General features: G+C 43.1%; 1 protein-coding gene across 3 annotated transcripts in view; it reads right to left on the bottom strand.

The window, feature by feature from the left end:
- Positions 1-3,309: 3,309 nt before the first annotated feature.
- Positions 3,310-27,254, bottom strand: part of AKR1A1 (aldo-keto reductase family 1 member A1) — a 37,513-nt gene continuing 13,568 nt past the window's right edge. For all 3 annotated transcript variants that reach the window (XM_075002527.1, XM_075002530.1, XM_075002529.1), the window contains 7 exons: positions 25,526-25,645; positions 23,775-23,926; positions 21,048-21,243; positions 18,974-19,173; positions 18,047-18,119; positions 15,832-15,918; positions 3,310-3,535 (listed from right to left, as the gene is read on the bottom strand). In XM_075002527.1, the coding sequence (XP_074858628.1) occupies positions 3,470-3,535; positions 15,832-15,918; positions 18,047-18,119; positions 18,974-19,173; positions 21,048-21,243; positions 23,775-23,926; positions 25,526-25,645 (894 nt within the window). In that variant the 3' untranslated portion in view covers positions 3,310-3,469. The remainder of the gene's footprint in view (positions 3,536-15,831; positions 15,919-18,046; positions 18,120-18,973; positions 19,174-21,047; positions 21,244-23,774; positions 23,927-25,525; positions 25,646-27,254) is intronic.

Raw genomic sequence — 27,254 nt, 5'->3', positions numbered from 1 at the left:
ATTCCACAACCTCCCAAGGCACTTTATTCCACTGTTTAACCACCGTGACAGGAAGTTTTTCCTAATGTCCAACCTAACCCACCCCTTGCTGCAGTTTAAACCCATTGCTCCTTGTCCTATCCTCAGAGGCTAAGGAGAACAATTTTTCTCCCTCCTCGTAACCCTCTTTTACGTACTTGAAAACCGCTACCATGTCCCCTGTATGTCTTCAATCTATAAAAGAAAGTACTACCTTATCAGCAATGAGAACACATTCTAATAGTTAGCCATGTTTGATTAACTTAAAACAATGATTAAAACAGAGGTACTTTAAGTCAAAAAGTCACAGAACAGGAATAATATGGCTTTATATTCATTTCCTATAACTGTTTGCTAAAAAAAAGCCTGTTTCTTAGTAGTTACATTAATGCAGGAAAGCACTATAATTTAAGTTTGTAGAGATTGTACTGTAGAATATGTTATAAAGGGGTGGAGAAAACTCCCCATCATTTACAATTCAAATCAAGACTGAATGAGGTATGTTCCAGTTCAACCACAAGCTATTAAGTTCAATCCAGGAATCATTTAATGAAAATATCATGACCTCTGTTATACAGACCATGCTGGGAAACATAGTCCGCAAGTGAACGGCGCAGGGCCTGCTGGAAAAGGTAGTCTGGAGGCGACTACATGATCAAATGGTCCCTTCTGGCTTAAAAATCTATGAATTTGCATAATACCAAAATAATTTGTTAATTCCACATTAACTTTTTACCAGTTTTACACACACAATTGCTCTTTCACTTCTCATTTTGTTTGTCCAATATTATGGAAGAATATATTACTTTTTATCTACTGCCAACTAAATTTTTTCCTTACAGCCCATGATCGTGTCCAATTGGCACAAGAAAACATGCCCTGACTTCAGTGGGGAAGTCAATCCCATTTTGTAGTAGGGAAAACTAAATAGGGAAGTTAAATGCTGCAGGCTGGAAGCCCCAAGCCTCACACACTTCCTCCTCCCCTGGCCCCCAATTGGGCTGGAGTGCAGCATGTGCCAAGTGTGAGTGAGGGGTTGGTTTTTTTTGTTTGGTTTTATTGCTTTTCAGTTGGGAACAGGTGAAAAATGAGGGCGGGGTGTTGGCTTGTGTGTGGACCCCCAACTGATTTTTCTGTGCATCATTGGCCCCTGTCAGTGCAGGATATTGGCTCCTGCCTCCCCTCTACCCAGGAGTGTGAGGAATATAGAACCCTTTTTTATGCATCTCTGGCTCTCCTTTCTCTGAGGCTCCTCCACACCCCCACCTACCCCCAGCCACATGTATTATCACAACATATCCCCCCAACCCGAGAGTAGCCGCTGTGATAAAACAGTGCCTGTAAAACAGTGATGGTGAGTTCAGGAGGCAGGGGCTTGACATGTGGGAAACTGTTCCCTCTAAGATTTTTCACCCAGGAGTGGAGTGAACTTTGGCTTGTGCACCAATACTGAGGTCACATGCACTCATTCAGATGTGTGCCACCATACCCCTCTGTTACTAACAGAAGCATTTGTAAAGCAGGCATGCACGTGCACAGCCTTGAGGGAAGGGAGGAGCTCCAGCCCAGTCCCACGCAAATGCCCGGAGGGAAGCAGGGAGCCCGAGCCCCCCACACTAGGAAAGTAGGGAGTCCAGCCATTCTCACACACGCCAGGAATGGGTTGAGCCCCAGCTCCTACCCCCTAGGAAAGTGGGGAGTCCAGCCACTCTCATACACCCTGGGAAGTGGGGAGCCCCAGCCCAGTCCCACACAAAACACCCAGAAGGAAGGAGAGAGCCCAAGCCCCTCACCCCACCACCTGCACAACAGCAAGAGGGGAAATTGCCCCTGCTCCAGCCCTTCAAGGGTGGCTGAGATCTTCTGGTGCTTTTGAACTACTGTGTGAAGCACGTCACAGGGCCTGGAGTAATGTTGGGCCTCTCTGCTAGCTTGGGAGGGTACCTGAGGGCTGATTGCCTTCAGCCCTGCCCTTCCATCCTCAGTCCCACCCCCCTCACCTTCTAGCATGTGGAGCCAGGTCTCCTTCCACTTTGCCCTGGGGCCCTGGCCTGGCCTGACCATAAGCCCAGTGTCCTCCCCCACCAAAAGCTGGAATGCAGCCTCTCTTGTAACACTTCCTAGTAATAGATGTGGGCTCATTAGGAGCTAATCTAGTATCCTTCCAAAAACTGAATTGGACAGTTGCAGTGGAGGCTGCACTAAGTGAAAAGATAGCAGCTTCTCTGGAAGCATTGCCTGAGGGGGGGCAAAAGTTTCATGATAGGACAGCTAGAACTTTCATTAGATTTGAAACTGAACAAAAATAGCATACTATCATCATTTTATATTTTAAGTGTCCATACAACTTTCCCTCACCCTTCACAGCGAGTAGTATACACTTCCTCATAGCAGGGAGAATGTAGTATATTACAAGACTTATGAGCACAATATAGGTATTACAACAGCTGGAAAAAGAGAATGTATTGTCGATTATGTGTATTTTAGAGAGGGTCTGTCCGTGACTCTGGACAAGTCTATTTGTTCAAGAACTCCTCCTAAACAGTAAGAGTTAGAACCACCAAATGTTGTATGCAGCTTCTTCTTATCCTAATTAAAAGCAAGGTCAGGGTTTGATTGTGCCAGGAAAGTCAGATGTGCCTGGGTTGGGATTGTTTCCAATAACGAAAAAGGGAGGGGGCTGATAGAAGGGACAGTTATACTACAGAGTGACCAGCAGGGGCTGGGAGCATGTGGGGTAGTTATGCTGCAGTGTGAGCACACCAGGAAGAGAATGGCCAGGGCTCTTTAGGTTTCCCACCAACAGCCCAGGTAAGTGGCTCCCCTGCCCTAACCTTCCTCCCCGCCCCCAGCATTCAACTGCAGTGCCACATGGGGTGGGGAGGCCACCAACCAGCAGCCCCACTACCGCCCAAGTAGCACCTCCCAGGCCAGGCACCACAACCCACCTCCACCCAAGGACACCTTACCCAGTGAGTTTCCTCCCCCAGGCTTTCCCAGCAGCATTCCCTCAATTTTTTTCCAGCTGTAGGCAGAATAAATTTTGTTACATAGACCCAGGCATGGGCACATTTGCACCACCCATAGAAACACACACTGCCAGCAGTGGGTGCTCTGCTAACCAGCTGGACAGCACCTGAATCTCCCCCCGGGTAAGTGCCCAAATGCTCAGCTTATAGGGAACACTACCTCTCAATCCCTTGCCACGAGTCTCCACCTACTTGCTCTGACTCCTGCACCCCCTCCACATTGTCTACCCCCTACTCTGAAGGACTCAAGCCACACTAGGTGAGTTTTCTAGTATGTAATATACAATGCTGTAGGACAACCCATGGAAATCTAATATTTAGAGCATCAGATTTTGTTCCAAAAGATTTTTCATAAACACCGGCAACAACTACTTTAGGAATGAGCGCATGGAGTCCTAAATCTAACACCCAATACGTTGTAGTTAATATGGATCATTGAAGGGATAAAGAGGATGTCCAGCATCTCTTGCGACTTGCTTTCCATCCACCTGTGAAATTGAAAGACAATCTGAGTCAGAAAGATGAAAATACACTTCTTGTTTTCAATTAAAAACTGAACCATGGAGAATCTACTTTCCTTTCATTCCAGTCCTTAACAAGGATATCTTTAATATCATTTCCTCATAGGAGGGAGCATGTAGTGTATTCGAAGATGACTTATTTTCCCCCCGGGTATAACTAGAAAAAGCTCTTTCCCAGAGCATTCTGTGTAGCCTGCAACAAAAATCACTTTCCAGTAACTAGGGCTTGAGGATTAAGCTGCCAACCCTTCAGGATTGACCTGGACTCCAGGAATTAAGGATTAATGTTTTTTAAATAAATAAAGTTTGTGGCACATGAAGAAACCTGCAGGAACCCATGCAACCAAAACTGGCAATCCTACTTGAGGAATTAGGTTAAGAATAATTACAGCTTCTTATTTATCTACTACTACTACTACTACTACTACTACTACAACTACAACAACAACATCATCATCCTTTATCCTTGTACACCTAGTGGAGCATAGGTTATCTACAAGCTTCCTCCACTTCACTCTGTCTCAAGACAAAACTTCTAGCTAACTCCAGAAGTACACTAGTCGTTGTCCTTCAATCTCAGTAGATCTCCATGTTGTCCGAGGTCTTCCTCTTCTGCATTTGCCTTGTGGGTTCCATGTGAGTGCATGATGGACTATGCTGGAGGATGGCTTTCTGAGTGTGTCCTAGCCACCACCTGCTTTCTTCTGTTGATTTCAATGTCAATTGGTTCTTGTCCTGCTCTGTTCCAAAGCTCCTTATTTTTGACAAAGTCTTGCTATTTGACATGGAGGATGTACCTCGGTCATCTGTTTATGAATGTCTGTAGCTTGTGATTTGAAGACTTTTTAGTATGCCAGGTCTCACAGCCATACAAACGCACTTTTTGCATGTGTTGAAGAGCTGCAGTTTCATCTTTGCGAATATTATTTGTGAACTCCATATGGGATGGAGAGTGTTGAATGCAACTGTTGCTTTCCCTATCCTGGCAATGATATCCTTATCTGTTCCTCCATCTCTGTCCGTAATACACCCCAAGTAGGTGAACTGCTCCACATCTTCCAGGTCATCCCCTCCCAGTAGGATGGTGGTGTTGATGGATTCATCCGTGTCTTGGTCTTTCCCTTGTTAATGCTCAGTCCATTCATTGTGGCAGTTTTGTCTAGTGTTGTGACCTTTTCTTCCATGCTTTCTTATTACTGTGAAAGGAGGGCGACATCACCAGCAAAATCAATGTCCTCTAGCTGCCTGAAAAGTGTCCACTGAATGTCTTGTTGATGACCATCTATCTAATAAATTTATCATTAATGTAATGGTGGTTTATCTAATAATTGCTATAATCTGTATACTTTGCAAAGCACTTAAAACATAGAACTATTGGTTTAACGCCCAACTTTCCTGTAAGACACCATAAAGGAAAGTGTGATGGTCAGTTTAATGGAGGGATACACTGAGGCAGAGAAATAACTTGCTCAAAGTCACACAGTGAGGCAGTAGCTGGGTTATTGAATTCAGGAGTCCCAACTTCTACCCTTTCAGCTGCTTTCATCCTTTCTGCACAGGTGATACAGTGAAGATAGCTGGGGCACATACCTCGCAGGGAATGGATCAGAAGAAGACCCCAAGGATTGTAAGGCATGGGATGCGCAGTGCCAGGGCAGGGGGGGGTTCTACAACTACCACCCCTAAGAGAAGAAGGTGGGCGGTGGTGGTGATCGGGGACTCCCTCCTAAGAGGGACGGAGTCATCCATCCGCCATCCAGACCTAAAATGCCGGCAGGTTTGCTGCTTACCAGGAGTTAGAATCTGTGATTTTATGGTGTCTCTTCCAAAAATCAAACCCGAAGACTATTACCCCTTCCTATTTTTCCATGTAGGAACTAATGATACAGCCAAGAGTGCTCTTGATAAGATCGCTGCAGGTTATGTAACCCTAGGAAGAAAGCTCAAGGAATATGGAGTGCAAGGGGTATTCTCGTCCATCCTTGCTGTGGAAGCAAGGGGTCCAGGTACAGATCGTCGAATCACTGAGGTAAATGCGTGATTGGGTATGTGGTGTCACAGAGAAGTATTTGGTTTCTTCAACCATGGGATTCTGTTTCATGAACAAGAATTGATAAAAGAGGAAAGAGCATCTTCGCGGTCAGGCTTGCAAAACTAGCGAGGAGGGCATTAAACTAGGTTCGTCGGGGAGGGTGATGCAAACCCTGAGGTAAGTGAGGAAGGAGTAGGGAACAACAAAGTAGGACTCCTGCGTGAAGAGAAGAAAGTGGGCCCCATCAGCCACTTCTCTAAGGTGCTTGTACACAAATGCCAGAAGCCTAGGAAACAAACAGGAAGAATTAGAGGCCCTGGCACAGTCAAACTAGTATGAGGTGATTGGAATAACAGAGACTTAGTGGGGTGATTTGCATAATGGAGCACTGTCATGGAAGGTATAAACTGTTTAGGAAGGACAGATGGGAGAAGAGGAGGAGGAGCTGCACGCTATTTGAGGGAGCAGTATGATTGCTCAGAGCTCCAGTATAAAGAGGGAGAAAGGCCAGTTGAGTGCTTTTGTGTTAAGCTCAGAGGCGATGTTGTAGTTGGTGTCTGCTATAGACCACCAGATAAGGAAGATGAGGTAGATGAGGATTTCTTCAGACAGCTAAGAGAAGCTTCCAAACCACAGGCCCTGGTTCTCATGGGAGACTTTAATCATCCAGACATTTGTTGGGAGACCAATATATCAGCACACAGACAATCCAGGAAATTTTTGGAGAATGTTGGGGATAACTTCTTGGTAAAAGTGCTGATGGAACTGACCAGGGGCCATGTACAACTTCACCTGCTGCTCACAAACAGGGAAGAACTAGTAGGAGAAATAGAAGTGGGTGGCAGCCTGGGCTGCAGTGACCACGAGATGGTAGATTTCAGGATCCTGACAAAAAGGAAGGAAGGCAAGCAGTAAAATACAGACACTTGATTTCAAAAGAGCAGACTTTGACTCCCTGAGAGAACCGATGGGCAGGACTGCTTGGGAAACAAAGATGAAGGAGAAAGAGTTCAGGAGAACTGGCATTATTTTAAAGAAGTCTTACTGACGGCACAGGAACAAGCCATCCTGCTGCATAGTAAACGCAAATATGGGAGGCAACCAGCTTGGCTTAAGAGGAACATCCTGGGTCAACTTAAACTCAAAAAGGATGGTGTATAAGAAGTGGAAATGTGGACAGCTGACTGAGGAGGAGTATAAATATACGGCTGGACAATGCTGGGCAGTAACCATGAAAATGACTGCACAATTGGAACTGCAGCTGGCAAGGGATATGAAGGGTAACAAGAAAGGTTTCTACAAGCATGTTAACGATAAGAGTTATCAGGGAGGGTGTGGGCCATTACTGGAGGAGAGGGGTAATCTAGTGACAGATGATGTAAGAAAAGTTAAGGGACTCAATGGTTTTTTTTGCCTCAGTCTTCACAGACAAGGACAGCACCCACATTACAGTGCTAGACAATGCAGTATGGGAGGGTGGAGGGCGGCCTTTGGTGGGGAAGAAACAAGTTAAGAGCTACTTAGAAAAACTAGATGTACACAAATCCATGGGTCTGGATTTAATGCACCTAAGGGTACTGAGGGAATTGGCAGAGATCACTGTCAAACCTTTGACCATTACCTTGGAAAACTCTTAGAGACTGGGAGAGATCCCGCATGACTGGAAAAAGGCAAATGTTGCGTCTGTCTTTAAAAGAGGAAGGACAATCTAGGGAACTAGAGACCAGTCAGCGTTACCTCAGTCCCTGAGAAAATAATGGAGGGGATCCTCAAGGAATCCATTTTGGAGCACTTGGAAGAGGGGAAAGTGATCAAAAGTAGCCAAGATGGATTCACAAAGGGCAAGTCCTGCCTGACCCATCTGATTAGCTTCTATGATGAGGTAACAGGTACTGTGGACTTGGGGAAGTCAGTGACTGAGATATACCTTGACTTCAGCAAAGCTTTTGATACAGTCTCCCACAACATTTTTGCCCATAAGTTAAGAAAGTATGGCTTGGATACATGGACTATAAGATGGATATAAAGTCGGCTTGACAGTTGGGCCCAACGGGTAGTGATCAAATGCTCAATGTCTGGATGGTGGTCGGTTTCAAGTGGAGTGCCCCCAGGCTTGGTTCTGGTGCCAGTGTTGTTCACCATCTTTATTAATGACTTGCATGAGCGACTGGATTGCACCCTCAGCAAGTCTGCGGATGACATCAAGCTCGCGGGAGAGGTAGATAAGTTGGAGGGTAGAGACAGGATCCAGAGGGACCTGGATAAATTGGAGGATTGAGCCAAAAAGAAATCTGATGCAGTTCAGCAAGGAGACATGTAGAGTCCTGCATATGGGATTCTTCCAAGCATTGTTATAGGCTGGGGACCGAATGACTAAGCACCAGTACAGCGGAAAGGGACCTAGGGGTTATGGTAGATGAAAGGCTGGATATGAGTGAAAATTGTGCCTGTGTAGCCAAGAAGGCTAATGGCATATTGGGGTGCATTAGAAGGAGTATTTTGAGCAGATACAGAGAAGTGGTTGTTCCCCTCTATTTGGCACTGGTGAGGCCACGTCTGGAATACTGTGTCTAGTTTTGGGTTCCCTAGTATAGAAAGGATGTGGATGTGCTGGAGCAGGTTCGGCAGAGGGCAACGAAAATGATTAAGGGGCTGGAGCACATGACCTATGAGCAGAGGCTGAGGGATTTGGGCTTGTAATCAAGGTGGACAAATCAGAAAAAAAAAATTATCAAGGTGAGCACATATCTCTTCTGGAGATACCATCACTGGACCTAACCAGGTTATTCACAGAATCACAGGCACATTCTGATGTTCCTCAGCTAACATCATATATGCCATCATGTGCCAACAATGCCCAGATGCTTTGTATATTGGACAGACTTCAAACTTTCTTAGACAGAACAAAAAGCAGTCAAGTAGCACTTTAAAGACTAGCAAAATATATATATTATATATCTTAGACAAAGAGTTAATAGGCACAAAACAGACATCAAAACACTCCTGATCCACAAACCTGTTGGCTGACATTTTAATGGAGTGGGCCATTCTGTTAATGACTTAAGAGTTTGTGTATTACTGAAGAAGTATTTTCAAAACACTCTTTCAAGAGAGGCTGCTGAACTCTCTTTTTATTCAAATTCGACACATTAACGTGGTTTGAACCAGGATGGGAATCTTCTGGGACGCTATAGGGGCTCGTTTGCATACTTGGCTTAATCTAATTCTTGACTTCCCCCCGCTCCCCTTCTGCCCCTCTACTCTCTGATTTGTCCACCTTGATTACTGTTTTTGGTTCTCTGTGCCTTAAATATTGAGTCTGTTCTGGTATGGCTATGGTCTGAAGAAGTGGGTCTGTCCCACGAAAGCTCACCTAATAAATTATTTTGTTAGTCTTCAAAGTGCTGCTTGACTGCTTTTTTGTTTTGATAGTATATAGACTAGCACGGCTTCCTGTGTTACTAATTATTTAGAGTATGCACTGCAATTTTTTTCTTCATCCAGGCCACTAGAGGGCACTGGAAACTGTGACAAAGGAGCAGAGGACTAACCAGCATATGGAATTTTGCAGTATTACAGGAGATTAGATTTAAAAAAGTGTGATCAACTGCTAAGTCAGACCTGCCAAAGTGTCCATGGACAAAGCCATCTTGGGTTCTTAGTTTTTGTTTTAAAGAGGGAAAAATAAAAAGCAGTATCATTGAGAAAGTGATCCTTCTTGGACAGTAAAGTCAACAACTCATATTGTCCACTCATCCCTTCCCTCCATGCTCCCCTATTTCTCAAAGCTGCTGTGTGTAAGACAGTACTTCTTGCAGTTAAGTATGCTTGTTAGCAGTGCATGCCTAGCCTTATGAATAAGATTCCATTCCAACATCTGCTATTTCTTCGTACAACTGTCTAGCTGCGCAAAAGACAAGTGGTGGAAATATTCACTGCCCAGTTTCTGGCTATCATGGAGTTTTGAGGGGGGCCAGCATCTGTCTTATATTGACAAATGTCACCCTTTAACATTCGTCTCAAATTCCCTTTCCACAGATACCTTGAAATAAAAATCAAATATCCTCCACAAGAGCAGTATCTACTTATTCAATATAAGAGTTTGCCATGTACCAGAGAGCTGTCAAAACCATGCCTTCCTGCTTTGTGATCAGCTCACCCAGTCATCACTACATACCCCTGCTGCACCCTCTCTCTGCAACAGGTACTGATATTAGCTGGTTTTCTGGGAGCGAAGGGGAATTGTACCACTTTAGGCACCTAAATATGGATTTAAGAGTCAAACTTCAGATGAGAACAGCAATACTGTTGAGCCCTGTATCCCAAACAGCTGCCAGTGCCCCAGATAAAATAAACAGAACAGGTCAATCAAATGATCCATTCCCTGCTGATTTTTTAAATCTGTCCTTGGCATGTATAGTCAGTAGATCAAGAAAATCAAGTGTGATTTTAGGTGTTCAGATGCCATGATTGGATACATGAGATTTTTAAAAGATACGACATATTTAAAAATAAAGAATTTGGAGATCACAATCACTTAGGAAGTCCATAAAAAGCATGGATAGATGACATACTGCAGCAATAGATGCCTATTTTAAATTCTTCCCATATAATTTTTTCCCATTTCACATCGCCTCTTTGAAGCCCAGCTGCACAGCATGTAGCTTCTTCCTAGCTGGCACTTTGAACTTTCCTCTTTTGTCTCTATCTGCTTAGCAATTCACCATGATGCCGATAGTTTCTTCTGCACAACAAAGGCACCTGAATTATTCCAGCTACCAGAAACATATGGTAGCACATTTTGTGATTGATTAGTCAACACTCCGTTAGTAGCATGAATATCAAAACTAGAAAGGACCACTGTCAGCAACTGGTGTGGCTGCAACATTGCATGTGCACATACAAAAGAGATGGCTGGGAAAGCTGGTAGACAGGTGCACACAACTCCCATCTGAGTGCAAACAGCTCTTCATGTGCCCTACAAGTGGAGTTTTTAAGGGCATACGTATATTTTCTGTAGCACCTCCCCAGCTGAAAACTGTACCTCTACAGCAGGGGTGCACAAAGTGGGGGGCAGGACCCTCGGGAGGGCCCAAAATTTTAAAAGAGGGTTGCAGCATGATTGGCTGCTAGGTATCAGGCTCATCCATCTCATTAAAAATATTGAACTATGTCACTGTTTTTATGTATGCATATTCACATTTAATGGTAGCCCGTCGATCCGATGATGACAAATCTGTGCAGATCATCTGTTATTGGTCTCATGGTGTGCCCTCTGGTGACTATATAAGCCAGTTCTAGAGGTGCACATTTTGCCGCAGATGGTGCATGGGAAGTTTGCAATCTGTGGGTTGTGCATTGCTGATGCTCTGTGACGTTGTTCGCGTGCCTCTTGTAGACGCCAGCAGCGGTCTTCCTCAAAGGCAATGCAGGTATTTCTGACTGTTGCACACTACTGTGTTCTGTCACTGACAGCGTCCTCAAGATCCCTAGGTTTGATACTGCTGTACTGCAGATTGGCTTTGATGGTATCCTTGTAGCGTTTCTGTGGATGACCTATACGCTGGATGCCGTGGGAGAGTTCACTATACAGAAGCTGGCGAGGGATTCTGTTGGCATCCATGTGGCTGACATGACGGGTCCAACATAATTGTGACCTCATAATCATCATTTTGATGCTTGTCATCTGGGCTCTCTTGAGAACCTCAAGATTGGGCACTTTGTCTTGCCAGCGGATCTTCATGATGTTACGGAGGCAGCGCATGTGGAATGCTTCGAGCTGCTTGATGGGATGCCTATATAGTGTCCATGTTTCGCACCCGTACAAAAGAGATGAGAGAACAACAGCTCTGTACACAAGCAGTTTTGTTGACATCCGGATATTATGGTGGTTTAGAAATTTGACACGCAGATAGCCAAGTGCCTGGCTCGCTTTGGATATTCGCACATTGATCTCATTATCCAGTGATGGATCACTGGATATGACACTACCCAGGTATTTAAGGTTCTCCACTACTTTAAGCTTAGTGCTGTCAATGGAGATACTCAGGACAGGAGCATTTGATCCAGGTGCAGGTTGATGGAGAACTTCTGTCTTTCTGAGGCTGATAGCTAGTCCGAAAAGTTGCGAGGCCTCAGCAAACTTTTTGACAAGGTGCTGAAGATCGTTTTCAGCGTGAGCCATAAGGGCACAGTTGTCGGCAAAGAGTGCCTCAGAAAGGAGTTTCTGCACTGTCTTAGTCTTTGCATTCAGGCAACAGAGGTCAAAAAGTGAACCATCATGCCGGTATTTCAAGTATATACCTCGGTCCAGATCTTTCATTGCATGGTTAAGGACACATGCAAAGAACAGGTTAAATAAGACAGGAGCGAGAACACATCCTTGTTTCGTGCCATTGGTGATGCTGAAGGGAGCTGATGTGGCTCCATCAGACAGTACTTCGCCTGTCATGTCGTCATGGAAAAGGCGTATAATCTGGACAAATTTTCTTGGGCAGCCAAGTCGTATTAGAATGGTCCAAAGGGCTTCCCTGTTGACGGTATCAAACGCCTTTGTCAGATCTATGAAGACAGCACACAGGTGCACGTTCTGTTCAATACACTTCTCTTGTATTTGTCTGACAGCAAACACCATATCGGCTGTGCTCCGGCCAGGTCGAAAACCGCATTGACTTTCAGGTAGATTTGCCTCGGAAATACTGGCTATTAGGCGGTTCAAGATGATGCGGGTGATGATCTTCCCTCCGACAGAGAGGAGGAATATGCCTCTGTAGTTTCCACATTCTGCTTTGCTGCCTTTTTTCTTGAAAAGGGAGACAATAATAGCATCGCAGAGGTCCTGTGGTATGTTTTCATCCTCGCAGATGCTGATGATCACGCTATGGAATGCTGCTAGTGCTGCTGGACTTGCCGCTTTCTCTCTCTCTGCTGGTATCCCATCTTTTCCAGGAGCTTTTTCTGAACTCATCTGGCTAACAGCTTTCTTAATCTTATCTATAGTGGACAGAAAGTCAAGATCTATCAGGACGGGTTGTTGTGGAATTTCATTGAGGACGTTGTTATTCACAGTCGATGGTCTGTTAAGGAGGTTGCTAAAGTGTTCTTGCCATCTTTTGTTGATGCCCTCTTTGTCTTTGACCAGCATTGTGTTGTCTGATGAGAGCAATGGGGTAGTCCTTGGTTTAGAAGGTCCATAGACAGTCTTAATAGCACTGAAGAACATCTTTGAGTCATGGGTCTCAGCATAGTGCTCAATTTCTTTGGCTTTGCTTTCCCACCAGCTGTCTTGTATCTGACGGAGGTCTTTCTGTGTTTTGCTCTGAAGGTGCTTGAAATGGTCCCATTTGGAGACTGAGGAGGGGTCATTCTGCCATTCAATAAAGGCTTTTCTCTTTAGTTCCAGTGCTGAACATATTTCTTCTTGGTTCTCATCGAACCAATCCTGATGTATTCTTTTCTTTGGTCCATGCGATGTTATTGCTGTGTCAGTCACTATCTGCTTGAACTGATCCCACTTTTCAGTTACAGTACCGATCAGTTGACCGTGGGATGTTAAATTTGTCATCAAGACTCTTCTGAAAATAGTTGAAACATTGGGCATGAACTGAATAGGTAATCATCAAGTTATCCATCCTCTGTTGCCCATTCCCAGCCTGACAAACAGAGACTGGGGATAGCCTACAGGTTGGAGAACACTTCAATCTCCCTGGACACTCAGTAACAGATTTAAAAAGGAGCCATCCTACAACAACAGCTCCTCCAAAGAAAAACTGCTGAGCTGCAATTCATTTGCAAAATTTGACACCAACCACCAAAGATTGAACAGAGACTGGGAGTGGTTGGCCCATTACAAAAGCAGTTTCTCCACTCTTGATTTTCACACATCCACATTAGCTAATGATAACGGGCCACATCCTCCCTGACTGAACAGACCTTGTCAGCTCTGGCCCTCCCCTTGACTAAGGCTCCCTCTTTAACCCATCCTCTGAAACTCCCCACTCGTGCATCTGACAAAGTGGGTCTTTGCCCACAGAAGATTATGCTCCAAAATAGCTGTTAGTCTACAAGGTGTCACAGGACTTCTTGTGAAGAGATATTTCCTTTGGTTTGTTTAAAACCTGCTGTCTATTCATTTCGTTTTGTAACCCCTAGTTCTCGCGTCAGGGGAGGGAGTAAATTTTTCCTTATTTATTTTCTTCACATGTCATGATTTTATAGACTTTTATCATATTCCCTCTTCTCTCTTTTTCAGCCTGACAAATCCCAGTTTTATTAATCTCTTCTCATATGGCAGCTACTCCATACCCCTAAATCATTTTTGTTGCCATTTTTTTAACCTTTTCCAATTTGAATGTGTCTTTCCTTAGATAGGGCAACCAGCTCTGCATTCACTACTCAAGAGGAAGGCATACCATGGATTTATATAGAGGCAAAATGATATTTTCTGTTTTGTTATCTATCCCTTTCCTAAAAACGATTTCCAACATTTTTAGCTTTTGACAGCTGCTGCACACTGAATGAATGTTTTCAGAGAGCTATCCACAATGACTCCAAGATCTCTCTCTCTTTTGCGGTATAGTTGGGATTATGTTTTCCAGTGTGCATTATTTTGCTTTTATCAACATTAAAATTATCTACCATTTTGTTGCCCAATCACCCAAGTTTGAAAGATCCTTTTGTAGCTCTTCACACAGTCTACCTGTGACTTAACTGTCTTGAATAGTAACAGAGAGGTAGCTGTGTTAGTCTGTACTCCAACAAAACAAAACAGAAATGTAGCACTTTGAAGACTAACAAAATGATTTATTCAGTGATGAGCTTTCCTGGGACAGATCCACTTCATCAGACTGAATAAATCACTGAATAAATTATTTTGTTAGTCTTTAAAGTGCTGTGTTTGGCTGTTTTGTTTTGTTAACTATCTTGAGTCACTTTTTAATATCTGAAAAATTTTGTCACCTCACAGTTTCTCTCTTTTGCCAGAGCTCTTATGAATCTATTGAATTGGACTGTTTCCAGTACAGACCTCACAGGGACACCACTATTACACCCCTCTCCATTCTGAAAACTGACTATTTATTCTTACCCTTTGTTTCCTATCTGTTAAGCAGTTACCTATCCATGAGAGGACCTTTCCTCTTATCCCAGGGCACCTTACTTTACTCAAGAACGTTTGGTGACGGACTTTGTCAAAGGCTGTCTGAAAAAAAACACTATGTACACTATACCCATATCCTCTAGATCCCCTTGTCCATATGCTTGTTGACACCCTTCTACACATTGCCAGTAGAGTGCCCTCACATGCCTTGAGAACAACAAAAAGTCTTGTGGCACCTTATAGACTAAACAGATATTTTGGGGCATAAGCTTTCGTGGGCAAAGACCCGCTTCATCAGATGCATGAGTGGGGGGGTGGTTTCAGAGGGGTATTTAAGGAGGGGGTCCCAGTAAAGAGGGGAGGGGGGCCAGAGCTAAGGTCTATTCAGCAAGGTGGAAATGGCACAGTATCAACAGTACTTATCAAAAGAGGAAAAAACAAGTCAGATGAGACAGGGGATGTGAGCCATTGTCAGCGTCTAATGGGGGAGCTATCAACACCCAGAGCAAAGAAACTGTCTAAAAAATTTCACAAATCAAATGGAGAGCGAAATCTCTGAGCTGCAATTTATTTGCAAATTTGACTCCATTAACCATGGATTAAACAGGGACTGGGAGCGGCTTGCAGCTTACAAAGACAGTTTCTCTGCTCTGGGTGTTGATAGCTCCCCATTAGAAGCTGACAAAGGCTCATATCCCCCTGTCTGATCTGACTTGTGTTTTTTCTCTTTTGATAAGTGCTGTTGATACTGGGTCATTTCCACCTTGCTGAATAGACCTTGTCAGCTCTGGCCCTCCCCTTTTACCCAGACCCCACTCTTTAAATACCCCTCTGAAACCACCCCCCCCCATGCATCTGATGAAGCGGGTCTTTGCCCACGAAAGCTTATGCTCCAAAATATCTGTAAGTCTATAAAGGTGCCACAAGACTCTTTGTTGTTCTCACACGCCTCATCTGCAATTCCTTCATCAATCCTTCATGAAAAGTATATCACCAGCTTCATTACCCTAACTAGATGCAATGTTTTGTGCACAGATAGTTCTTTCAGGTGATGATGAAAGAAAGAACACTGAGAACATACTCTCTTGCTCTCTCCGCTCCTCTCCCTGCCCCTGCCCAGCCAGATAAACTTACTGTGACCATTGGCACAATGTATCGCCAGTTTGTATTCAGGCTTCCAATATCCTCCATCTCTTCTCCTGTGAGATTAAAGTCAAACACCTAAAACAAAAACAATGGAAGTTTTATTCTTGGACTGCAGTTGCTAGTCTGCATAGCTCCTGAACCTTGCCACCCTATCACATTCCCTTTGTAACAATTACAGCTCACACGCCTCTGGTCATCTCTCAAAGCAGACAAACAATGGGATGACTTGAAGATAAGGGAGACTTGAACCTGTGTAGCTCAGTATGTCAGGACACATTATGAAATAGCAATACCTTGAAGCATTACCCTGGGGCCCTGGAGACAATACCCACATTTGCATAGATCTGACAAGGCAGTTGCAGTTTACCATTTTAGAGCTTTATACACACATGCAAAATAAGGATCAATAGACTGGAATAATTAAAAATAATTACAGAATGCTTTTGTCTGGACTTTAAAAGGCAAAACCTCAATGCAATATTAGAAATTCTAATAATTAGATTAAATCAAAAAAGGGTAAATCATTGAATAGTCTGTTTGAAAGAGTATCACAAAAGAATTAGAAGGCACACTGGAAGCTGTAACATTGGTAGCCTCCTGATTCAGAGACTTCCTTTCCCACTGGAAATTAGAGATTAAGCAGGGGTCAGACCCTCTAAAAAGGCCAGATCCTGAGTCTCTACTTGGCCTATACTCAAGGAAAACTTCAAATAAGAACCAAGTCAGGATTGGTCCTGTATTTTTGACATTTGTTCATTAACAGGGGTTGAAGCAGCTTGACAACAAAGTTAGATAAAGGGCTCTATCTGGAGTTCTTTACTCAGGGCACCATACTAGTCCTTGCTCACATTGAACAGCACTCTCACAGGAGCAGTCCCATCAAAATCAGGGGGACTGTTCCCAGGAAAAAGCACTTTTCAATGGACCGAATTCTTTTCTTGCTTACTCTGTGTTTACTTTTGGTTCACTCCATTCAGTTCGATGGCATTAGTCAAGATTTTAGCTTAATACAAACAAGAGTAGCGGAATTACACCCAAGCTTTTAATCTTACTCAGGCAAAAGTTCTAGGAACTTGGTTGGCTTAGGGCTGAGTAAAGATCTCAGGATCTGATCAGGCAGACTTACCTCAAAGTAACTTTAAAACTCTGATTTCCAGTGATTTCTGAAGTGAAGTGAATTGACTCAACTGTGGCTTAGGAGGGTGTTTCTAAAATTCTACCATCACTAATCCTATGCCTGCAGAAGACTATATTTAGAACGGCATCTTACTGAACACACACCTCAGTCATTACGAATTGAGTTCCTTCTAGGGTTGTCAGGCAATTATATAAATGGTATTCTATTATTGAGTGTGATTAATCACACAATGAATTTTTTAAAAATATTTTTGTATTTTTTCCCTATGTTTTCAAATATATTGTTTTCAATTACAACACAAAATACCAAATGTATGGTGCTCATTTTATATGTTTATTATAAATATTCTCACTGTAAGAAGCAAGATATTAGTATTTCAATTCACTAAATGCAAGTACTGTAATGAAATCTCTATCATTACCCAGAAAATTAATATGAGATCATAATAATGTGCATGTCTCTGATGAGATGTGTCTTAATCATGTGATACAGGTTTAATGCTAATGAGAGTAAAGGGAGCCTACCCAGACTGCCCTGAGCTTCCACAAAGACCTGACAAAGCCAGGTAAATCCTCTACTATCTAATAAATTTCAATTTGTTTTCTATTGTTTAACAGTGCAGTTAAACTTATGATCACAGTTAATTTTTAATTGCAATTACTGTTTTGAGTGAATCATGTGAATTAACTGTGACTAAAACTGACAGCCCTAATTCTTTCCAAAAGCTGCTTTGCCCATACCATTTTAAGAGAAATTATTGTTACCCTGATAAGGGCAAACTCTAGTGCTAAATTAAGGAAGTCATTGGATTTTTATTTTAATACAAGCAGGTGTGTGATCAAACCCTTCTGCCACTTGAAATTTAAAATGAGGTTTTTTTTCCCAAAAATTCTTCCCACCCATCTGCATGTATAGAACCTGTAGTGCTGGTAACAAGTCTTAGGCTGACCATCCTGGAGTTGTTTTGTTGTTCAGTTAAATATATTTTGTCCCCTCAGTAAAGACATTTCTTAAGCACTGGTATTGCTAATGAAGGAGTCTTCTTTTATGGGGAAGAGCTCTTACCTGGAGATTTTGCAGAATGCGGGCAGGAGTAACACTCTTAGGAATGGAAACTACCTTACGCTGTACTTGCCACCTATTGCACAGAGAAGGAAGAAAAACTTCAACCTCTACACATGACCCAAGAAAAAAAATGAACCGGAAATGTCTGTTTTAAATATGTTCCCTCTTTCACTTTGCAGTATATGCATGTTACATATATTTATTCTCTGAACCTTCAACCCCACTTCTTGGCACTTTGTGGTTATGAGGTGAGATGGGTATGGGTTTATCTTGGAACATGCTAACATCAATCTTGAGCAAGACAGAATGGTCACTAAACTACTTCAATGAGAACCAAAGGTGATCAGTTTTGGGGGAAAAGAAAAAAAAAACAAAGCTCAAGATGCACTGCCAAAACCCTTTAGAAAATCTTGGCCCCTGTAAATTGTACACGGTAAACCAAGAAGAGACTCCAGTTCTCTCTAGTCTTTGAGCACAATATCATCCTTCCTCTCTCCTCTACCTTCTGCTAGGTAACTTACCAACTCCAATGCCACATACATGCTGTTGTGATTGAAGATGGGGGGAGGGGATGACAAAGGATGAAGCAAACCACTAACTCCATAGTGCAAAGGGCTGACCATATCCTAGGTGTTACTAATGCTCTTTACTTCCCACTGATAACAACCATGATTCTTTCACGTGCTCAGCACCACAGAGAATCAAAAGGTTAGGCTGGCTTGTGCTGCAGAAAAAATAGAGGAGAAAAATAATGGTTTGCCAAGAGGAAGAGAGCTGAACAAGTAGGAAATTATGTTTTCAGGATCTCTGTGGCTATACTACTCTATTGACAAATATACTGTCTCAGTCAGAACACCTTTAAATGTGTGTCTCTTGTGTCAATAAAGACGATGATGGAAACCACCCTTTTTCCGAACTGTTTAGTACCTGAGGAGGATTTGAGCAGGTGATTTGCCATATTTTTCTGCCAATTTTTTTATCCCAGGTTCTTCTAGAAGTATTGGTTCATCGGGATGCTTCCACATGCGATCAGGGGAGCCCAGGGGACTATAGGCTGTTACTACTATCCCTCGCTTATTACAGTGATCTATTAGCTCATTCTGAGCAAGGTAGGGATGACACTCCACCTGCAAAAGCAACACAAAGTGAATATGCAGTGAGCAAACCTCAGTTAAAAAAGGCAACCAAAACAGACGTGTAAGTGCACAACAACAGAACACAGGACTGAAGTCTGTTTCAGTTGTTGGGATTCCCATGACGATAGAAAATTTAATACTAGCAGGAACAAGAGGCCATCTTGCAGGCTGTGGCAAAGGAAATAGGCTGCACAGCTAACTGAGGGGTGCACGTTAACTCACCTATCTTGTAAGAAGAGAGCAGAGTTCTCCCTGCAAGATACACGCTTGAATTCAGTCAGAATCCCAATACAATGTATACTGGTACAATATATACATAAGAATTGTCATACAGGATCAGACCAAAAGGTCCACATAGCCCAGTATCCTGTCTTCTGACTGAGGCTAATGCCTGTTCTCCCACAGAGAATGAACGGAACAGGTAATCACCAAGTCATCCAACCCTTGTTGTCCATTCCCAGCTTCTGGCAAACAGAGACGTGGCTGGTTTGACCAATTGGAAATATTCTTTTAGCTGAACAGCAAACTTCTTGCCTTAACTTAAGAAACTTGAAGCTCCACTAAAAATTCTTATCACCCCTAAAATGCATGTATTAAGCACAGCGTATTTACATAGCCCTCAGTATAACAGAAAGCAGCTGGTCAGGCTAACCCACCTTGGTTCAGTGTTATAAACAGATCCTGAGGATAATTTTTTTCATATTTTTAGATGCTACCTTCAATAGCATTGATTATGAAGCAGTGTTGACTTGCCCATACACCCAACAGGAGTAGGCAAGATTGCCATTCCATAGCCTCAGTCCTACCTCTCAACTAGAGCCCTGAGGATTATATCTACCTCTTGAACGGTGAGGGTGTGATGGCAATTGGTTAGAGTAGTCACAATCAGAATATTGTTACCTGCCTAGCAACAGCCATTAGATGAAGGTAACCACAATAGCCATGATGGCTGACTTGAAATGTCTGTCTAGGAAGCTGTAACTCCCCCTCCACCCTGATGAAAATTTTGCTGCTACAAGACATGCCTGTCGTCATCCCAGGATTAAGATATTACAATGCAGTCTACCCAAAACCCCTCTCAAAATAATGCTCATGCGGAACGGACCAGCCTGCATGATGACAAATTCTATTAAACATGAATACTAGAGACCAGTGCTCATGTTCTGCACTGGCTGCTTATTGGCTTCCAAACTGAGTTAAAAAGGTGTTAGTTCTCGACTAAAAAGACCCATAGGCTCTCCCTCAGATAGGAAAATCTTTCTCCATTGTCCTTAACACAGTAGCTGCGATTAATGGAAGTGCTTCAGCTGAACTGTACAAATTTGACTGAGAAATTCCAGAAGGCAGAACTGTCTTCTATTGACATAATTTGGCAAAGCTAGCATAAAGCACCACAGAATAGGCATAAACCCCTCCCCCAGATAACTTTCTCAGCACAAGAGACTCCTGTGTCTGGCACAGATCTGGCTCTGTACCATCTCTGCAGGAGCACTGGTTACAGAGATCCTTCTAGGGCAGAGTAAGGGTAGACAGAAGGTGGAAGAAGCCATGGCCAGGATATTCTTGCTGGATACTAAAGGAAGACAAGTTAGGGCATCCTTCAGGGCTGCATGCAGGACGAAACCCACTCATGTAAACATATAAATAGGGTGGGTGCTGTGCCCGTTCCAGTTCAGGATTGCCTCTGCCTCTGTGGTCCTACACCACTGTCTACATTATTTGTGCTCGAATAGTGGTCATGTGAGCTTATTCCTCATATGGACAGGATATGCACAAAGAATAGTAGACACAAATGTAGCTTTCTTGCATACACCTTGCTCTTTCACAAAAAAAGTCCCAGTCCCACTCACCTAGGTTTGTCTCACCTGTAGTACAGCAGGTTTGATAGCAGCCATGCTGAGGATGTCATCAATCTGACGGCTGTTGAAGTTGGACAGTCCAATGGCCTTTGTCAGATTTTTTTCCACCAACTTCTCCATAGCCTTCCAGGTTTCCTTGTAGTCAATGTAGTCATAACGCATTGTACCATCAGGATTCTTTGGGAAAAGGGTATCTCCTCGTCTGTAACATTGAAAAGATAGTTATAAACCCATATTGCATGAGCTTATTATAGTAAATGTCCAGTAATACTCAAAGAAGTCTAAATACATGCTTTACAAGATACTGTAGGAGATGAACACACATCTCCTTTAGATTCCAATATACTTATTTAGCCATGTGGAAAACTGATTTTAACAGTAAACTCTTTCATACCCAGCAGCCCCAGGACCAGAAGGTTGTCAGATATTCAAATATTCTGGATAATAGAGAGATATACCTAGCAATACATAACACTAAAGAAAAGTGAAGATTAAATATTAAGAAACAAAAAAAAAGTATGCAGAGTAAACTTACTGTATTTATTTGTATTTACTTTCACTCTACTGTACTTACAGAAAACATAATTAAAATTTACTTAGGGATCTTGCTCAGAGCACACGGGCAGACATAGTACCATAGATTTGTGTATTGGGCTGAGAAGGTTTGTCCTCAAGATCCATGGGCATTGTGCTTCAAACTGAAACCATCATCAGTTTTAGTTCCCATTTAAGCATAGCTCTTGAACTCAATCAACTTCCCCATGCAGCAAATTTGGTTTTGCATATAATCAAAGACTAGAACCTTCAAACATGCTGTCTAAGTTACATAAAGGGATATATTTAGTGCTGAATGGTCTTTTTTGTATTATCTACACAATATGGTACTCATTGTCTAGTTCTGGTCATCATGACTCTTCTTTAAAAAAAAAGGAAGTGCCTCTTTGAAAGATCCCAAGAGGCAAGAATTTGAGTCCCTCTGAATCTTATAAAGGCCTGGTCTGTTGAGAGGCTCTTCTGTGTAACTGGTCTGACAGAGGCTCACACTTAAATCATAACAAGTCACATTTAGTCAGTCTTCCAACAGCTACATGATTAGCACCTACAGCGTATAATTAATTGTTTTATCCAGCCCAGTATTAAATTATTCAAACCCAAGCTTAAGTGTGATGGGATTTCCCAGTTCTCCTTGAAGATTATTCCACATTTACATTATCAGGGATGTGTTTTATTAATCTTGTTACTCCCAGTTAGGTCACTTTAAGCTAACTGACTCAGATTCCAAGGCCGTCTTCTTCTGAACAAACTGTGATTTGGGAGGTGTGACTCATGAAATATTTGAAGGCTGGACCAACTTTATAAATATTTTGTCAGGGGTTTGCAAACTGGAGGTCAGGACCCATCAGGGGGTCATGAAATTACTATGGGGGAAGAGGATGTCACCAGTTATCAACATCCACCCTAAACCCAGCTTTGCCTCTAGTATTTATAATGGTGTTAGATATATTGTAAAAAGTTTTTAAATTTGTGTCTTACACTCACAAGACTTGCTGTAGGAAATAGATCACCAGTGCAAAAGTTTGAGAATCACTGTGGATGCAGTCTGTATTGACCAAGGCTTTGTTTTGCTCCACAGGGGAGTTACAGGATTTTTCTGAAAGAATGAAGATCACTGGGGAATAATTAGTACAAATTCCTAGGCAGGGTAAATATATCTGGAGAGCAATCAGCCTAACTTTGGGGGAAGGGAGTGGTGAGGCATGTCACTTTCTCAATCAATCCAAGAGTTAAGGTGAAGTAATGAAAAGATAAAAAGAAGGCTTTGAAGTGCTTTGTTCCTATCATGATCTCCATGTGGAAGATAGATATCTGTCTGGTAATCCAAGACCTACATATGAGTGATATATTGTTAATATATTATCTTTGTAATGCTTTCGTTCTGAATAAATAATATTTTGCTTTATGACTGCTAACTGATCACTGATTAACCCTGGCATTGCCCCTGAAAGAACAGGACTGCTGATGCTGAACTACAGTCAGATCTGTAGAGCCCTGAAAATCCGCAACTATCCACTCTATATACAAGCATATCTGCATCCACGGATTTCAGTGTGGATATCCATGGCTCATTTTTGCACATGTGGATACAAAATTTTGTATCCATGCTGGGCTCTACAGATCTGATAAAGTGATAACAGGGAATCCCAGAAGGAATTGCAACATAAGAGGGTTGGCAGTGCAGTTACCTACTATCGTAATTCCCGAGGTACCTAGTAATCATAATTCCACTGTATCTTGTAAAACTAGTTTCATCCCTGCGTGCTCTCATCTATTTAGTGCAATTTAAAAATCAGATACGACATAATAACAAGCTTAAACCAACTATTAATGGCTTTATAACTGCCAACTAATGAGAATACTCATCAGAAGGAGATATACATCTTCTTTGAAGTTTCCAGATCTTACGCAAATCTAAAACTCAGTTCAAATGCAAAAGAACTGGGAAGAAGAGGAAGCAGTCTTTGTACATCTGTCCTTGGACAAAATACATATACACGTTTGGAGGGAATGCACTGTGGACTCAGACTGGATAGTCAAGCTCACACACATCAGGGAATACCTTGCAGGCAACACCTTAGCAAGAAGTTGACAGACTCACAATAACTACCCTCCATTTATAAACAGGTGGCCTACAATGCTTTTATACTTCCTGCTCTTCTCCCATGTAGAACTCACTCAAAGGCATGTGGCCAGTGCATGAGATAGAGATCCAGGTAATCCAGTTTCAGATCTTTCAGAGATTTCTTTAAGGCTGGTTCCACATCTTCTGGGTGGTGCTTGTTATTCCACAGCTTTGATGTCACAAATAGCTCCTCCCTCTGCACAGGCTTTTAGAGACAGAGTGGGGGAAAAAAAAAATATATTGGCACAGGTTCACAGACGCTTATCTGAATACAGTCAAAGGCACTAGTCAGAAAAGCAATGGCCAAGGACTGCTTAGCCAAATTCCTGAGGTGAACAACCACCGTGTAAATTGTTACTTAATTATATTTCCATTTTATGAATCATGCCTATGAGACAGAGTAGCTTCTGGAACTTGCAGTGTTTATAACATATTATTTACCAAGTGGGCTACTCATGGAAAAAACAAAATAAAAAGAACCCCATTACCTTTTTTCCATTTTTTGGCCGGGGGTGGGAGGAAAGGGGAAAGAGAGCGTGCAAGAAATGTGTTTCAAGTACTCTGCACTGCTGCTTAAAGCCCAGCATTTGAAACTGGTATAAGGTTAAGCAGCTTGATGCTTATAAATAAATAGAAAATGTGTGTGTTACACATTGTATGCAAAAGGTGAAATCCTGGCCTCAATGAAGTCAGCAAGAGCTTTGCTGTTGACTTCAGCAGGACTTTTCACCCAGAGGTCAGAAAAAAAAATCTTTAACAAATTAATCAAAACATACTATATACAATTATAAACTACTCTGGCCTTTTAAAAGGTATCAGTGGATGCACACTGGCTAGCATGGTCTACAGAGATGGTTAGGTTGACTTATGTCGCTCAGTGATGTGAAATTTTTACAGCCCTGAACCATGTAGCCTGATTGACCTACCTTTTGAGAGTAGAGCAGGCTTCACACACTGATTCCCTCATATGTCTACACTAGCCAAAAACTTCAAAATGGCCATGCAAATGGCCATTTCGAAGTTTATTAATGAAGCGCTGAAACACATATTCAGTGCTTCATTAGCATGCGGGTGGCCGCAGCACTTCAAAATTGACGCGGCTCGCCACCTTGCAGCTCGTCCAGACGGGGGTCCTTTTCGAAAGGACTCCGCCTACTTCGAAGTCCCCTTATTCCCATCTGCTCATGCGAATAAGGGGACTTCGAAGTAGGAGGGGTCCTTTCGAAAAGGAGCCCCGTCTGGATGGGCCACGTGGCGGCGAGCCGTGTCAGTTTCAAAGTGCCACGGCTGCCCGCATGCTAATGAGATGCTGAATATGTATTTCAGCACTTCATTAGTAAACTTCAAAATGGCCATTTGCATGGCCATTTCAAAGTTTTTGGCTAGCGTAGACATGGCCATTGTGTTGCATCCAGGCTGATGAGTATAAATGATGTTTTAAAAAGCTACAGCCAAGATTTTCAAAAGTAACTAGTGATTTTGGGGGTGTTCATTTTTGAGTGCCCAAATTGGGATGCCTTAATGGGGGTCTCTGAAAAGCAACTGCAAGACAAAAATAGCTCTCTCTCACTTTGCAGGAGCCCTGATCACATTCAGAGCAACTTTCTGTTTTACTGAAAAAGAGAGTTTACTAAAGCTTGGCCTGCAAAACTAGTAGAGATCTGGGAGAGATAATTCTACTGTACTCAGAAACAACAAGCATACATGAAGATGTAGATGCTCTCAACACCATTTTTTACAGAATCACTTTTCAGGGAAGATATGCAATTTATAGTTGAGTTTGCATTCACAATTTCATTTTCACCTTATTGGGCCCAATGCTCTCCTGCAAGGCTTCACCTATCTCGGCTTCATTGCCGTAAACAGAAGCACAGTCAACATGGCGATAACCTGCACCCAGGGCGTACTTCACTGCCTCCTTCACCTATAATTGGAAACAAATATAGATTAACTCAGCATAACCAAGGGAAAGTGTAGGTCCGCTTTATTCTGAAGAAAAAGCTGTTGTAGATCTATAATGAGATTTTTTTTTCAGTGTAGTGTGACAGGATAAGGCCAGGGAAGCAAGTATGAGAGGGAAAAGCAGGGCTGGCAAACAGAGTGGGAGCAGCTGTGGAGGAAGCTGCCCTGGGTCAATTGGGGCCAGCTGGTCCCACTTAAGCCTGCCTTTAAAAAAAAATGTTTGCCCAGTGGGAGAGGAGGGTGAGTGAGGAGAATATAGGAGGTGAATGGAGAGAAGCAAGGAGAGTCTTCTAGAACAGCAGAGGAGTACTCAGCAGCAAGGGGCTAAGGCCCCTATCCAGGCAGGCCCAAGATTCGTCATGAGGCTGGAACGGACTGATTGCGGGGTGGAACTGATCCAGGAGGGGGAACATGCTGCTGCCGCCGCCACTACCTGGAGGAGATACAGGGTGGATTGTCTGGGCAAGTGGCCCAGGGAGAAGAGCTGCGGTGTCCATGGTGAAGGGAGTCCTTCCCCACCAGTAACAGCCACGCAGGGTCCCTGGGCTGGAACTTGGAACAAGTGGATGAGGCCCTGGTTCCTCCCAGACCACCAACCACCCCCACCCCCTCCTCAAGAAAGGCAACGGCATCCTGGCCACGAGACAAGTGGACTGAACAAAGGCCTGGAGCCCAGGAACAAGGCTAGCCTTGTCACAGTAGGTATCCCAAGATATTTTGCTGCCGATTCCGGGAATTGCAGGTCACTTCCTGGAGGCCAATCAGCCCTTCTGGTCAGCAGTTTGAATTCCATTGCCCTGCAACCAGCCCCAGTGAAGTTTAAATCCCATTTCCTGCTGCCTGAGAACCTGGATCCCCACCCCCCACTGCCAGCTAGGTCAGCATGCAGTGGTGTCATGGCATCTTCCCAGGTGCCCATGCCTGCTCATTGCACCAAATGGTCCGCCACGTGAACTGCTGCAGAGCTGTTGGATCCAATCAGTGAGTATGGGAAGCACAAGCAATCCAGTACCTGCTATATGGACATACCCCAATACTACAGGTTGGATCTCTCTAGTCTGGCACCCTTGACACCTGACCCATGCCCAAGGAGAGATTTGCAGAACCACAGGTCAATATTGTCTAGTAGCATTACCAACACTTCCACTGCTTACTGGCCTCTGACAAGACGTTGAGGGGTAAATTACAAATAAAACCACAGAATGCTCAGAACCAGGACTGGTGGCTGCAAACAAACTTTATGGGACCACAGGAAAAACTTAGCCACACCCATGATAAGTGGTCATCCGGTTAACTAAATTTATGCCAGTTCACAATGTTGCCGGATGAGAGTGTGCTGGACTAGAGAGGTTCAACCTGTAGTGTAATACAAAATGAGACAAAACCAAAAAACAACCAACCAAGAATTTCCACAAGACAGAGACAGTTCAAGAAAAAACAATTAACTAGATGATCTTTCAACTGAATCAAAGCCCCTGCATTTTCCATTTCAAAGCAGGTGAAATAATTAATACTAAGGAAAGAAAATAAAGCTGTCTTGTTTAATTGCGCAGACTTGAAAGACAAATCAA

Source organism: Carettochelys insculpta, chromosome 9 (assembly GCF_033958435.1).
Source record: "Carettochelys insculpta isolate YL-2023 chromosome 9, ASM3395843v1, whole genome shotgun sequence".
NCBI lineage: Eukaryota > Metazoa > Chordata > Testudines > Carettochelyidae > Carettochelys > Carettochelys insculpta.
The sequence above is the reverse complement of the archived record's forward strand: the minus strand, read 5'-3'. Positions and strand labels throughout refer to the sequence as shown.